At 43.8% G+C, this 15,652-nt stretch overlaps 1 protein-coding gene across 7 annotated transcripts in view; it reads left to right on the forward strand.

Annotated features, from left to right (window-relative positions):
* Positions 1-14,859, forward strand: part of ZNF438 (zinc finger protein 438) — a 181,497-nt gene extending 166,638 nt beyond the window's left edge. For 5 of the 7 annotated variants that reach the window (XM_011977317.1, XM_011977320.1, XM_011977315.1 and 2 more), the window contains 2 exons: positions 9,196-11,032; positions 14,056-14,859. In XM_011977317.1, the coding sequence (XP_011832707.1) occupies positions 9,196-11,032; positions 14,056-14,671 (2,453 nt within the window). In that variant the 3' untranslated portion in view covers positions 14,672-14,859. Of the gene's footprint in view, positions 1-2,096; positions 2,206-9,195; positions 11,033-14,055 lie in introns of all 7 variants that reach the window. The other 2 variants (XM_011977319.1, XM_011977318.1) reach the window with 1 other exon arrangement.
* Positions 14,860-15,652: the final 793 nt, after the last annotated feature.

Consider the following 15,652-nt stretch of genomic DNA (forward strand, 5'->3'; position numbering starts at 1 on the left):
CAAAATAGAAACACTAAGAATTCAGAACTACTTCCATATGCTAAGCATTCAAAATTTGTGCCCTTTTTTCCCACCAAAAATAAATGTCAACAATCTGATACTCTCTAGCAAGAGAAAGTGGAAAACTAGTATATCAGCTGAGCATCTAACATGTAGCAGGAACTACCTGCACCATCGTGGGTATTTTTCTCATTTAATCCTGACGGGGACCTTTGTAGGCAGATTATTACTATGCCCATTTCATAGATCCTAACATTTAGGCACAGAGAGTGAAGTGCCAAAGCCACAGGTACATGACAGAGCCAGGAGTTGACACCAAATCTGTCTAAACCCCAAAACACACAGTCTTTCTACTGAAGATCAGATGCTGGCCATAACCACATGTAGTAGCTTACAGTCAGCGTGCAGAGGTAGAAAGAGCTCTTGGAATAAAATGGGCTAGGATTTGAGTTCCAGCACTGTTACTTACCAGCTTAGAAATCCTTGTAAAACAGACTTGGCCAGGCACGGTGGCTCACGCCTGTAATCACAGCACTTTGGGAGGCTGAGGTAGGTGGATCGCTTAAGCACAGGAGTTCGAGACCAGCCTGGATAACGTGGCAAAACAATACATAAAAAATACAAAAATTAGCCCAGCATGTTGGTGTGCACCTGTAGTCCCAGCTACTTGGGAGGCTGACGTAGGAAGATCACCTGAGGTTGGGGAGTTCGAGGCTGCAGTGAGCCGTGATTGCACCACTGCACTCCAGCCTGAGTGACAAAGTGAGACCCTGTCTCAAAAACAAACAGATACAACAGTGGTTCCTAATTCAGGTTTTTTGGGTATTAAGTGAGATAATGCATGTTATATATTTTGCACAGTACGTAACCCATAAAATCTACTTATCGTTGGGATAATATTAAAGAAACAGTATTGATAAAGAAGCTCGGCTCCTCAGAAAATGAGAATTTCTTCCCTGCTAAGTGAGGTGATGGATGTACTGTTTGACAAGACAAATCTCAAAGGCCTATTCTGAGTGGAAGTTGCCTGCATGTCACTGGTATTGTTAAGGAGGGAGAGGGGAGTTAGCTAAGAGCAATAATTGAGCAAAACACTACAAGTCTTGTCAAGGAGAATGGACTAAACTAGACTCAGGATACAACATCTCCAGTTAGGAATGTGCTTGTTTCCTTTGCATTGTCTCAGATTTCCTGAAATTTAGGTCTGAGACATGATGACTCTAGGAGGTCTCTGTGCTCCATATATGTGGACTAGAAATGCATTTGGCATCCTGAGTCCTTAGAAACAAAAGAACACTTGTGCCTATTGCCAGCACGTTTTACAGCGCACACTCTATAGTCAATGCTCAATAAATTCTTGTTGACTCTGACTGCTGCTGCAGACCCTGGACAGTGGCTTGGGGAGAGGGTAGGTAATGGCTAAGGGTGTTTATAGGCTTTTCAACAAAATTAAGTTGCACTCCCTTGTGTTATGAGACATTGCTTTTATCCCAGACCTCTCCAGGGTTTTACCATGTTTATTTTAACTAGTGACCATCTTGGGAAACAGTTTGAACCCCAACTGGAATTTATTATTTGAAAGCCAAGTGGCAGAGAAAACAGGGATAACAACGAATAAAACTGAAAATAGAGTATTTCAGTTTAATAAAATTAAAACCAAAACAACACCTAAAATTTTTGGCTCTTTAGTGACCAAGACTTGGCAGAACTTCCCTCATGAGCCTGGATCCAGGGGCCTGTTTCAAGAGCAGGGACACGCCTCTCTTTCTCTGCCTGCTCCCTTCTGCACTCTTAGCAGTAGGCCTGTGGGTCCCCTCAGATGGAATAATGGAACTTTGCCCAAACCAGCAACCAGATGAGGTTGAACAACTTTATTCAGAAGCAACAAAGCAGGCCTTGGTTCTGCCAGTGGAAATCAGGAAGTGAGCTGTTTGTGGCTATCTAGAGAATTGCCTCATGTGCTTGTCTCTTAATACTATTTGTGGTAGCTGCATTGTGAAACAGTTTAATAAAGCTGGGTAAGACATTGGCACCTAGTGCTATTGAGCCCTCACTCTTTCCTCCACTGCCTTTAACATGTAAATGATGTCCATCAGATCTAATCTCTAATCCTTTGATGGCAATGGAGGAGGAGGAGGAGGACACACGTTACACATTCTCCAAATATCCAGCAGCCTTTCTGGATTTCTCAGAGTCCTATGGATAGTAAGTGGCAAATTCAAATATAATGTGCTTTTGCTTTCAAATGACTATTAATTTTCTGTGAGTTATCTCTAATAAGTGGGCTTTCAGAAAATTAGTATAATTTAATGGTAATAGAAATTTTAGGCCAGGCGCAGTGGCTCACTCCTGTAATCCCAGCACTTTGGGAGGCCAAGGTGGGCGAATCACTTTAGGTCAGGAGTTCGAAACCAGCCTGGCCAACATGGTGAAACCCATCTCTACTAAAAATAGAAAAATTAGCCGGGCATGGTGGCACATGCCTATAATCCCAGCTACTCGGGAGGCTAAGGCGGGAGAATCACTTGAACCTGGGAGGTAGAAGTGGCAGTGAGCCAAGATCGCACCACTGCACTCCAGCCTGGGTGACAGCAAGACTCTGTCTCAAAAAAAAAAAAAAAAAAAAAAGTTTAGGATATGACAAGCTATTTCTATTTTAAAATATCTTTTTTTTTCTATTTAAAATTTAGATATGGTATTATATTTTGTGATAAATTTGGACAACTTTACATATAATCCCCCCGCCCCTTTGAAGGAAAATGAATAAAAAGGTCATTGCTTTGCATTGGAATGGGACAGCTCTGGGTTGTGTGGACTTTGGCAGATTATTTAACTTCCTCAAACCTCATTTTGCTTAATCTGTATAAGGGGAACAGTAATACCTATTTGCAGAGTTTGGATGAAGATTTAATTAAAAGACCTAGCACCAATTCTAGACCATAATAAGGGCTCAACACTTCCTAGTTTCCCTTTAATCCCAGTTAGATCAATTTCTCACCAACTGTAAATGTCACTTTTCAAAATCATTATTTTAGTATGCTTAACATATTAAAAACAGCCCATATTTAAGATCCTAATATTAAGTGTTCCTGTTAAATAATTGTACAAAATTAATTTTACTGAGCGACCCTTTTATGTCTTCAGTTAATAAAAGTCCATGTTTCGTACCCAAGAGTCCTGTGAGTCTCTTTAACTGTGTTACGGGTAGTTTTGCAGGATTTCCAGAAATTATGAATGTCAGTGGAAATTTTTACTTCTCATTAGTTAGTGCACAGTTCTGTAAGATCTGTAATATAGTGGGTGCAGGTGAGAGTTTTTAGATCACACCATCTGTGAAAGGCCTTGTGAATGTGTAGTGGAATAAACCACTGTTGTATAACTATATTGCCAAGAAAGACTTTCTGCAGTCATACTATCTTAGTATGTTAGAGCTTTTAAAAACTTAATGGCATTTTCAGCTTCTCTAAGGACTCCTGTTGTTCAGACTACTCAAAAAAAAAAAAAAAAAAAAGTGTTATTCTAGCATCACTGACCTTTATTGCAAATTGCCTCATTTTATCTTATAAAGCAAATGTTTGGAGGAACAATTCGTACAACCCCACTTGTCCTTGGGAGGTAATGAGCTCTAATACTTCTCAGTGCTTAACTTTGTTGGGTAGTTATGCACTGCCTGTCGGATTACTTACTAGATTACTTCCCTGATCGTTAGCAATTCTTGTCATTAAGTAGTCAAGGAAAATAAAAGACATGAGCCATTCTCTGTGTGTACATCTAGACAGTCATTTATGCATAGACACACACTCATCACAAATATCCCAAAAGATACCGCTTTTTAAAACGGATTCAACTAGGGAAACTTTCGTTTTCCTTTCATTCATTAAACAAATATGTCTAAGAACCTCCTGTGTGCCAGGCACAGAGGGTATTCAGTGGGAAATTAGCACTTACCCCATTCCTGACTTCTTAGTTCCCCCGGGTCCCTCCACCCAACAAAGGCCACCATAATCCTGATTTCTTTTGTTTCATTTCAGAGATATTCTGCACATATACAGGATATATTTGTGTGTGTATCTTCTCATTTTTGTTAAGACAAGTGATAGCATACTGTACATCTCCCATCTTGGAGAGTATTCCAGATCACCCTGATTCTTTCTTTGTTTTTATTACTGCATGGTATTACATTGTATGGTTGGATGGTTATCTTATTAGCACCCTGTTGGTGGACACTTAAGTAATTACCAGGGTTTTTTCTCTTCTGTTTCTGTGGCCTTGCTGTCTTTCTTCTGCCTTGCATTTCTATTAACACATTGGTTTCGTTTCCTGTCCTTAATGATTCTGAGAAACTGGATTCAGCGCCACTTTCATGGAGACCATCACCTTTGTATGTACTTCCTGATAGATCCAGACAAGCATAGTATGTTAAATGTACTCAACAAGACCTTATCTTTTCACCCCACAAACTCTTTGTGATTAGCTTGTGATATTGATCATGAACCACCTGATAAGCCTTTCAACCTCAGCATCCACTTCTTTAAGTTGCAGGGACCTTGAGGAGCACGGACTCAGTTTGGCAGACATCATATCGGTCATCTGGGCCTCTGTCACTTCAGGTTGCCCACACGGCTGACGCTGATCAGTGCTCTCGCAGCCGGGACAGAGCTCAGGAGTGTCCTTTTGTTTTCAGACCACAGTGGCCTCCTTTTCCTTTGAATGCCCTTGCTCTTCCTATGTGATTTTATTCCCACTATAATGTAGAGACATTTGAAGATCAGTTGAAGCACATTAACTTCAAATATATCATAATTAGCTCACTCCGTTTTGGTGTGGCTGTATGAAGTATATCTGGTTTCATTTCTGGAAACCTTAACTGTCAGAAGGTTGCTTTCTCACACTTGGTCATAAAAAATAGGAAGCTCCTTCCCAACTTAAGTCTTTAGAGACTTCAAGGTGACCTTGACCACTGTTGTTGCTTCAGCTGCATCTTCTGCTGTCTGTTATTTCTGCCTTTCTTCATGTTGACATTACCATGCTCTGCCTCTGAGGTTTGGTTTCCCTTTCTGTTGTTCCTCTGTCTTCGCTCTAATCCCCCCACTCTTCCTCTCTGTGTGTGTGTTTTCTGTAGAGCTTGCTTGTTTCTTTGACTATTTCAGTGTATGCCCCAGCAGCATAATTTACCATTCTCTTTTGTTATTTCCTCAGGTGGTTAGTTGATTATTCGCTCCTTATTCTGGCAATAAATAAAATTACATTTAACAATGTTTCCGAGAAATATCCTCTGTTTCCTTTTAAATTTTCAAAATATTGAAATGTTAAAGGTCATTTTTAAATTGTGTTTTTTTCCCACTGTTTACAACATTTCCAAGGCTCAACCTCTAAATTATTTTTCTCTTTGATCACTTTATTACTGCTTAAAAAATTCAACAAATATTTAGTAAATCACTGTCATGTACTGGATACTGTAGGCCCTGAAGACACAGACCAACTCCCTGTCCTCTAGGAATTCTAGGGAAAGCAGGCGATATATGTGATACTTTATTTATTTATTTATTCATTCATTCATTCATTCATTCATTCATTCATTGGAGATGTAGTCTCACTGTGTTGCCCAGGTTGGAGTACAGTGGCATGATCTCAGTTCACTGCAACCTCCACTTCCCGGGTTCAAGCAATTCCCCTGCCTCAGCCTCCCAAGTAGCTGGGATTACAGGCGCCTGCCACCACACCCGGCTAATTTTTGTATTTTTAGTAGAAACAGGGTTTCATCATGTTGACCAGGCTGGTCTCAAACTCCTGACCTCAAGTGATCTGCCTGCCTTAGCCTCCCAAAGTGCTGGGATTACAGGCATGAGCCACCGCGTCTGGCCATAGATGGAACATATGATCTAGAGAAAATGAAACAGGAAGAGGGAGCAGGGAGTTCACAATGGGATATAGTTTTAAATAAGGTCGTCAGAGAAGATGCTCGTTGAGAAGAAGCCATTTGTACAAAACCTTGAAGGAAATGATGCAGCAAGTACTGGGGATTTATTGTCTTGGGCATAAAAGGGAAAAATGTCTTGGGCAGGTGGGAGTAGCAGTGCTCCTCCCAGCCAGGAGCCACCTCTCAGGAGGTGCATGCCCAGAAGAGCAAAGAGGCCACCATGGCTGGAGTGGAGCAAGTGGAGGAAATAGGTCAGAGAGACTGCCAGGGACCTTTTAAAGCATGAAGCCTTTTAAGCCATTGCAGGGATTTTGGCTTTACTCTGAGATGAAGAGCCACTGGACAGATTTGAGATGAGGGAGTCATAGATCTTGGGCTATGATGTGTTATTGTCACATATTCTTTAAAGAGGGCGTATTACTAAGCCTTTGTTCTAGCCCTTCTTGCAGTAAATATTTTCTGCCCAATTAGGAGGAAGAACTAGTGATAAATGACCCAAATTTTCTCTTCTCTCCCTTCCATACCCCAGATCTGTTGTGTAAATGCGAAGAACATTATTACTGTTAATGTAATTATGTATTAAGCCACATCTCTAAGTAACCAAAAGCCATCAGTAATTTCAGGCTTTCTGCAAAGTCTCTCGATCCTGATTTAAAGTATTTATTTACAACTTATTTTGGTACTTCTTCCAAAAAAAAAAAAAGATGAGAAGGTGAGGTTTAAAATGAAAAACATTTAAAGGCTATGAAAATAAAACTTAAAAAATTAAAATTGTGTAGGAAGAAGTAACAATCCATATAGATGACTATTGTGAAGTGATTTACCACCCAGTTTACCCACAGGCGGAATTCATGGTAATCAGACTCAGAAGGAAAACAACAAATAATTATCTTTTTCTGATTTTTCCAGAGCATAGCACTAGTCCTTATACTTCTTACTCTAGTGCAGGCTATTCTGTGAACTATGTTTCATAACATCCTTTTTCTTCACAAAACAATTACTTTCTAAAAATAAAGTGGTCAATGTAAATTTCAACTTATTTCTACTAAGTGGCTTGTTTATTTAGGGGGTGTCGTTTCTGCTGAAAGAACCAACTTCCTGCTAAAATTGTTAATTCACTCACTGTAGGCATTAAAATCAAGGTTGATGGGCCAGGCGCGGTGGCTCATGCCTGTAATCCCAGCACTTTGGGCGGCCAAGGTGGGCAGATCACCTGAGGTTGGGAGTTCAAGACCAGCCTGACCAACATGGAGAAACCCTGTCTCTACTAAAAATACAAAATTAGCCGGATGTGGTGGCACATGCCTGTAATCCCAGTTACTTGGCAGGTTGAGGCAGGAGAATCGCTTGAACCCAGGAGGCAGAGGTTGCAATGAGCCGAGATCATACCATTGCACTCGCCTGAGCAACAGGAGCAAAACTCCATCTCAAAAAAGAAAAAAAAAGAAAAAAGAAAATCAAGGTTGATGTTACCTTTTTTTTTTTTTTTTTTTTTTTTTTTTGAGGCGGAGTCTCGCTCAGACTGTTGCTGGAGTATAGTGGCATGATCTCGGCTCACTACAACCCCTGCCTCCAGGGTTCAAGTGATTCTCCTGCCTCAGCCTCCCCAGTAGCTGGGATTACAGGCATCCGCCACCATACCTGGCTAATTTTTTTTGTATTTTTAGTAGAGACGGAGTTTCATCATGTGGCCAGGTTGGTTTCGAGCTCCTGACCTCAAGTGATCCGCATGTCTCAACCTCCCAAAGTGCTAGAATTATAGGCGTGAGCCCCCGCACCCAGCTGATTTTACATTTTCGATTGTCTGTTTCACTAGATTGTCTGCTACCTACCTTGTATCCTCTAACACAGTGTTCAGTCCCTTACCTCCAACTCTAAAATCTAAAAAACTCTGAAAACAGAAGTTTATGAAAAGTTAAGTTCCAAACTCATTCAGAAGTAAAAACTGGAACTGAAATAAAGACAATTTAAAAATCTTCGTTTGTCCTACTTGTGAATATTTGCATGTTTTGCTACAGAAGTGGTAATAGGTTCAATTATGGGTGCCCTGCAGATTCTGCTGGGAGTTATGTAATGTTTAGTATATGCATCTTATTACTTTTCCAAAATTTGAAAATATAAATTCCAAACCACATCTTCCTCCAAATATTTCAGAAAAGGGATCGCGGGCTTGCAGTAGCCAATCCTGGAATAATAATGATTGGAATAATGTAGGTGCCTAGTAAATGTGAATTGAAGTTTGATTAATATGAGATACTTAGAAATTAGAAACATTTCTGCACCTGGGTCTTGTGACCTTGAGACCTCAGAAAATAAAATAGATAATTCAGTCTTTAGAAGCAGGACACCACAATTGTTCTCTTAAGGTAGTGGTAATTGGTCTTAGGTCAGGTTAATAAATCCAGAAAGAATGAAGTGTTATTCTAGCAGTCAAAATTGTTCTTGTTAGTATCCTAGAAGGTGCTTTTTGTGCCATTCACATATTTTTCATGTTGTCTCCGTATCTTTACTTATCACTTTGTATCTTTTTGGTTTTTGTTCAACATTTTTTAAAGGTGTCACATCAGCTTTTTTAATACTGGTGATTTAATTGCAAAAGCACACATAAACAGTTTGAAAGGTGTGAGAAGAAATTCGCAAGTCACATGGGGAAACAGCAACAAAGCTAGCATTCAGTCTGGAATGCATCCACTGTGCCAAACAAACTCAACTGCTAGTGGGTCAAATGGTGTATCCTGAGATTGAGTGAAAAATACAAGAAATGCTTGTTTCATACAAAGGATGCAGTGGGAAGTATCAAGATGAATTGAATATAGGCTATACCCTCACAAAGCTCAAGCTTAATAGGGAAAGCAGAACATGAATATAAAATAATAAACTACATAGCAGAACACACCAGACATCATGTGAAGATGAGTGGGGATAGGTTAAATGGAGAAGATGGACTTGCAGAATACATGGATGAGAAGGACAGAATCTTCGCTGTCAAGCAGTGTTGAGTAGTAGAGATACACATAAACACAAAAATTATTATGGAAAATTGTAAATAACATAATAGGAGCTAAGGAACCATAGATGAGTATAGTAATCCTTGGGGAAGGTAGGCAGGAATTGATCTTCAAGCTGGTCTTGAGGGACACAAGAGTTTGTCCAGAAGGTTTGGAGGTAGGTCAAGGAATCTCTTCTGGGCAGAGTAAATAAGATGCATGTTGTTTGAAGTATCACTAACAGGACAGTTACATACAATAACTCTTTATATTTTATTGTCATTGCAGGTGAATCAAACATCCCTTCTGGAACAATACAGAGTAGGAAAGGTTTGCAGAATAAGAGTCAGTTTAGGACCATCGCACCAAAAATTGTGCCCAAAGTCCTAACATCCAGAATGCTGCCATGTCATTCACCATCACGCTCTGATCAGGTGAATCTGGGACCCTCCATCAACTCTAAGCCACTGGGGATGTCCACCCAGAACTATGCTCTGATGCAGGTTGCTGGCCAGGAGGGGACATTTTCTCTTGTTGCTTTGCCACATGTTGCCTCAGCTCAGCCAATTCAGAAACCCAGAATGTCCCTACCTGAAAACCTGAAACTTCCTATTCCTCGATATCAACCCCCAAGAAATAGCAAAGGATCAAGAAAGAAACCCATCCTGATCTTTCCTAAGAGTGGCTGTAGCAAAGCTCCTGCCCAAACCCAGATGTGTCCTCAGGTATCCCCTTCCCCACCTCACCACCCTGAACTCCTGTACAAACCCAGCCCATTTGAGGAAGTGCCATCACTAGAGCAAGCCCCAGCCAGCATTGGCACAGCTGCGCTGACTAATGGAAGTGACCATGGGGACTTGAGACCACCAGTGACCAACACCCATGGCAATCTGAACCCTCCTGCCACCCCAGCATCATCCACACCAAAGGGGCCTGCCAAGCAGGACCTCACAGGTCTTTCAGGGAAACCACACTTTGTAAGCAAGGTAACATCTAGTAAGCCTTCTGCTGTTGCCAGTGAAAAGTTTAAAGAACAAGTTGATCTTGCAAAAACCATGACCAGTTTATCACCAACCATTCTTGGCAATGCAGTTCCGTTGATCTCTTCAGTCCCCAAAGGGAAACTGCCAATCCCACCCTACTCAAGAATGAAGACAATGGAGGTTTACAAAATCAAATCAGATGCTAGCATTGCAGGTTTTTCTTTTCCAGGACCTAAGGCCGACTGTGATAAGATATCCTCCACCACAGAAGGCTTTAATGCAGCCACCAAGGTGGCAAGCAAGCTGCCTGTTCCACAAGTGTCACAGCAGAGTCCCTGTGAAAGTGCCTTTTGTCCACCCACCAAACTTGATCTCAACCACAAAACAAAACTGAACAGTGGAACCGCAAAGAGAAAAGGAAGGAAACGGAAGGTACCAGATGAAATTTTGGCATTTCAGGGAAAAAGGAGGAAATGTGTCATTAATAAGTGTAGAGATGGTAAAGAAAGAGTAAAAAATGATCCCCAAGAATTCAGAGACCAAAAGCAGGGGACCCTGAAAAAATATCGTAGCATTATGCCCAAACCTATCATGGTCATACCCACTTTGACCCCCCTGGCTTCTCCAGCTACACTACAATCCCAGATGCTTGGGGGCCTAGGACAGGATGTTTCGTTAAATAATTCACTCACTCCTAAATATCTTGGCTGCAAGCAAGACAACAGCTCTTCCCCTAAGCCCAGCTCCATGTTCAGAAGTGGATTCTCTGGCATTAAGAAGCCTTGGCACAGATGTCATGTCTGCAACCACCACTTCCAGTTCAAACAGCACCTTCGAGACCACATGAATACACACACCAACAGACGGCCTTACAGTTGTCGGATTTGTCGCAAGTCCTACGTACGTCCTGGCAGCCTGAGCACACACATGAAACTTCATCACGGTGAGAACCGTCTGAAGAAACTCATGTGTTGTGAGTTTTGTGCAAAAGTGTTTGGCCACGTCCGAGTCTATTTTGGCCATCTGAAAGAAGTGCATAGGGTTGTGATCAGCACCGAGCCCGCCGCCAGTGAACTGCAGCCAGGAGACATACCAAAGAACAGAGACATGAGTGTGCGAGGCATGGAGGGATCACTGGAGAGGTGAGTGCCGATGGAATGGAAACCTGGCAAGAGAGTCTGTTTTGATTTGGGGAAGACGGGAAGATTTCATGTTGAGAAAGGAGAGTTTATAAAACATCTCTTGGATTAAGATTTCATAAGGTAGTTATCTATACCTCCTAGTTCTGTGAAGAATAATCTCGTTTCTCTCTGGTTTCTGATCATCCATATTTGGAATTACCTTAACCACTCTAGTAAATTATTGTATATAGTTCCAGTGGTCTTTACAAGTAATTTCCCCCAAAATCACATCCACAGAATTTGCACTATTTTAAACAGCATCATTTGCCCCAAAATGCGGCATGACCCATGGTGGGGACTCAGAGTGGGTGTGTCTGTCATGTTGGCCCTACCTTAAGGTGCCCAGACCCCATCCTCTTCGTTTGCCATGTTTTTCCCATCAGGTCAGGTTCTCTCTTTCTGGAGTCATTCCTTTTTGCAAGCCCTGCTTCCTAGTATTACTGTTACAGGATCCTTGGGGTGTCATTTCACCAGCTGGAAACCTCTGTGGCCAGTGGCACCTTGGCCTGAGTTTTGCTCTGGCCCATTAGGCTCGTTCCATGCACTCGGCCTGGCAGGCTGCACTCAACTCACGCTACTGGCCTAGATCCCATGCCTTCCAAGGGCAAGCCAGGCACAGAGTGGTGAGGGATGTGTGAGCGAGCATGGGGTCTGGCCACTGCACATAGGCAGGCACGCCGGCTGCTGCTGCTGCAGGCCAGGCAGCTCCAGATGCCACCTCCCTGCAAGGCTGTGTCTGGACCAGGCACATCACAAGCAGCTGCCACAGCTGGCACCGGGAACATGATGTTGCTTGGAAGCTTGGAGACTCCAGGAACTGCATGGCCCCAAGGAGGGAGTCACTGCCCTGGCTCAGGGGGCTCCCAGGTCAGAGCTCCCCAAAGGACCGCAGCTCTTCTCTTCACCTGCAATGTGGCAAGCAAAGGGCGTGTTTCAGCCTGTTTGTGTTACAGCTCTTAGCCCCACCATTTGGCAGGTCCCGAGTTCTTGTCCTGCGTTCAGGAAGAATGAGGTACACAGAGAAGTAGAGGGTGAGCAAGGTAAAGAGGAACTTTATCGAGTGATAGAACAGCTCAGAGTTGAACTGCAGGGGGCAGTTCCTTGCAGCCAGGTTGTCCCAACTAACATTCAGCTCTTAGCAGAGAGGGTAGCTCTTCTCTGCAGGCCAGTCATCCCCATCATCTCTTCTGCTCTCAGCAGAGAGGGTAGCCCCTCTCTGCCACTGGTCATCCCATTGTCTCTTCAAATCTGGCTAAGTCCGGGGCTTTTATGTGCCTCAGAGGAGAGGAAGTGGCATGCGGTTGGTCCATGGGTGGTCGTGGACAGACCCAGAAAAGCACCACAAGTTCCCACTCCAGTCCATGTGGCCGGCAGCCTGGCCCCCAGGATTCAGGGCTTCCCCGGCTTGATGGCGGGGCTTCACCAGGGACCTCCCCCTTTCTGCCCAGAAGCTTCTTTGCCTCCTACTTCTGTTGATGGCACCCAGGCTGTTCATGCTGAGGGGGCACCTGCAGGCCGGCACCGAGCTGTCCTCAGCGCCCCTTCGTCAGCCTCCCTCCCATGCTTATCGGCACCCAAAGTCTGGAGCGGGCCAAGGTGGTAGGGGGTGGGCATATCAGCACTGCCTCAAGCGTGTGCACACCCAGCCAGGTTACAACAGTGCCCAGGCTCAGCCCCAGCCTTGCTTTGAGATTGGAGCAGGTGCTGACAGTAGGGAGAAGCCAGTCAGCAGGAGCAGGTGCTTCTTGAGTCTGTAGGGGGAAAGGGGCCTTCCCGGACCCCTGAGAGCGCAGAGATGCCTGGATCTGCAGCCCCAGCAGGGTAACTACAGTGATGCCTGGGAGGGCAGGAGGACTGCTGCCTGCTCCCAGCTTCCAAGAGCACAGGGTGCCTGGGTCGCAGCTGCAGGCTGTTGCGCTTGGGAAGCTCCCACCCCGCCAACTTGGAAAGGGCAGGGCTCCTGCTTGTCCCCAGCTCCCCGGCTCCATGAAGCGTGGCACCGTCCCTGGCCCCGCCCCTGGCCCAGCTCCGCCTCAGGGCCCCTCTCTATCCGCTCCTGCATGCCCTAGTGTGCTGTTTCCCCTGCCAGCAGGTGACTCAGCCTGGCCCCATTGCAGTGGCTCTCAGAGCGGCAGGTTTCAGGGACTGCCCACCTCCTCTCCACGTTTCCCCAGCAGCAACAGCAGGCAAGGTGCAGGTGGCGCAGTGGCCCTGGCCAACCCCGCACAAATGAACCCGACACTCAGGGCCAGCCCCACAAGTCCCCGCTGCACCTTCAGCCGGGTGCCCACTGGCTCCTTTCTGAATGTGAAATCTTCCCCTTCCCCAAATCAAAACAGACGCTCTTGCCAAATGTAGTTTGGACATTGTACCTAAAAATCAAAATCTAACTATAGGAAAAGAAGGAAGAAGTGAGGTTTCATGGTTCATTAGTGAAAGGCACAGAGGTCTTAAAGGGGACAGAAACGTCTGAGAAAAAGGAGAAACTACAGAAAAGCAAGGAAGAAATAGGATAGGCACCCTTTATTTTTACTGAACATAACAGAGTGAGCCAAAATTGAATAGAAGGTATTGGTGCTCAAGGTTAGGGAGAGCCACAGTGGGTAGGGTGGGACCGTTACCTTCAACAGAACTGAGGGTGTTCCTGTGCCCTTCACGCACTCTTACATGACTCTTCCACGTGATTGCTCCTGTCCCTGTGGTAACCAAAGATGAGTTAGCTCACCTGGGACAGATGCATGAAGAGAAGGACTGTTGATTAAAAGGACCCTGGTAGCTGGAGAAATGTGTGGCCGCAAGCAGGAGTGACAGTTGGTATTCACCGCGGTCCTTGCGGAAGGTCTTCCCAGGCGCTCTCTGTTTACCCCAGCCCTTGTCTTTCTCGTCAGTGTATGTTTTAGATCCCTGAAGGCTGAGAGCTAAGAGGAACGGTTCCAATTGCATTTTTCCATGAAACTTATGTACACTATTTTTGCCCTTTTCAGAGAAAACAAGTCCAACCTGGAAGAAGACTTCCTTCTAAACCAGGCAGATGAAGTCAAATTACAAATCAAATGTGGCCGTTGTCAGATTACTGCTCAGTCTTTTGCGGAAATAAAGTTTCATTTACTTCAAGTTCACGGAGAGGAAATTCAGGGCAGGCTACAAGAAGGGACCTTCCCAGGAAGCAAGGGGACTCAGGAAGAGTTGGTGCAGCACGCTAGCCCTGACTGGAAAAGGCATCCTGAGAGAGGGAAGCCGGAGAAGCTTCATTCCTCCGAGAAGGATTCACACGCATGTCCGAGACTGAAAAGGCAGCTCCACCTTCATCATCAGAATGGCATGGAAATGCTCATGGAAAATGAAGGACCCCAGTCAGGAACCAACAAACCAAGGGAAACCTGCCAGGGCCCTGAGTGTCCCGGCCTCCACACAGTTCTCTTGTGGTCCCGTTCAGGCTTTAACTGCCTGCTTTGTGCAGAGATGCTGGGACGGAAAGAGGACCTCCTCCACCACTGGAAGCACCAGCATAATTGTGAGGACCCTTCCAAACTGTGGGCTGTTTTAAATACGGTCTCCAACCAGGGAGTGATTGAACTTTCCAGTGAAGCTGAGAAATGAGACCCCAAGGCAGGCCGGGGTTAAAGAGAGAGCTCTGCCGCCACCTTCCTTCAGAGCTTCGTGCTTTATGGTGGTGCTTAGTCACAAAGATCAAACAACAGGATTGGCGTGAGTGAACAGAAATGATTTTTGTACATGGTTTTATTTTCTTATGAAATAAAATACATGTTCTCGAAACATTTTTCTAACTATATGCAGTCTTATTTTAAAATCATATGTACTGATTCTTAATATCTTAGACTTTCAGAATAAATAAAAAGATCAAAATTTGGAGATTGAAATTTAGAGGGATATAGGCTGTTCTTCAAATATAGCTCTCAGTGAAAACGTGTGTGTGTCCTTCCTTTTGTTCAGATGTTTTCTGCTTATGTAGATTGACAAATGTCAAAAATGTCCAGGCAGCAAAACCCTTTTAGTCTCAACCATAGTATCAAGTTAGATGGTAAGTGCTGATATTTATTAAATTCTCTGGTTTATTTGAATATGATATAGAGCAGTATTTTAATAAGATTGTCATCTACAATAATTTAAAATCCATGTTTTCAGGACTCAGATTTTTGTTTCTCGTAATTTTGCTATTTTCTTAAATGCACATTTCCTTGAAGATTAGTTGTTGGCAAGTCTGATAGCTGTAGTGTTCCATATCAAAATAATTTTTTAAAAAATTTAGTACTCAGCTAATAAAAAATCCACTTGCTTGGTAAAAAGTTATTTTCAACTAGTCTTTGGGGCCAGAAAATTTACAACCTGGAAAGTGAACTGAATAGTTCAGTCCAGATGTGTAGGGGTCTCAACTGCGTTCCCTCACTCCCAAGTGACTTCAGAGGGTTGTCGCCAGCTGATCAATTTTAGGTGGAACTGTGCTTTTCAAGCCCAGGTTCTCTCTGAAAGCCAGGAGTAAATGATTGCCTCTTAAATTCCTGGGAAATTACCTCAAATCAGTAAAGTTGTCATTTGAAGTTTCTGACCATCCTGGCTGCA

This window comes from Mandrillus leucophaeus, unplaced genomic scaffold, assembly GCF_000951045.1.
Source record: "Mandrillus leucophaeus isolate KB7577 unplaced genomic scaffold, Mleu.le_1.0 Scaffold178, whole genome shotgun sequence".
Classification (NCBI taxonomy): Eukaryota; Metazoa; Chordata; class Mammalia; order Primates; family Cercopithecidae; genus Mandrillus; species Mandrillus leucophaeus.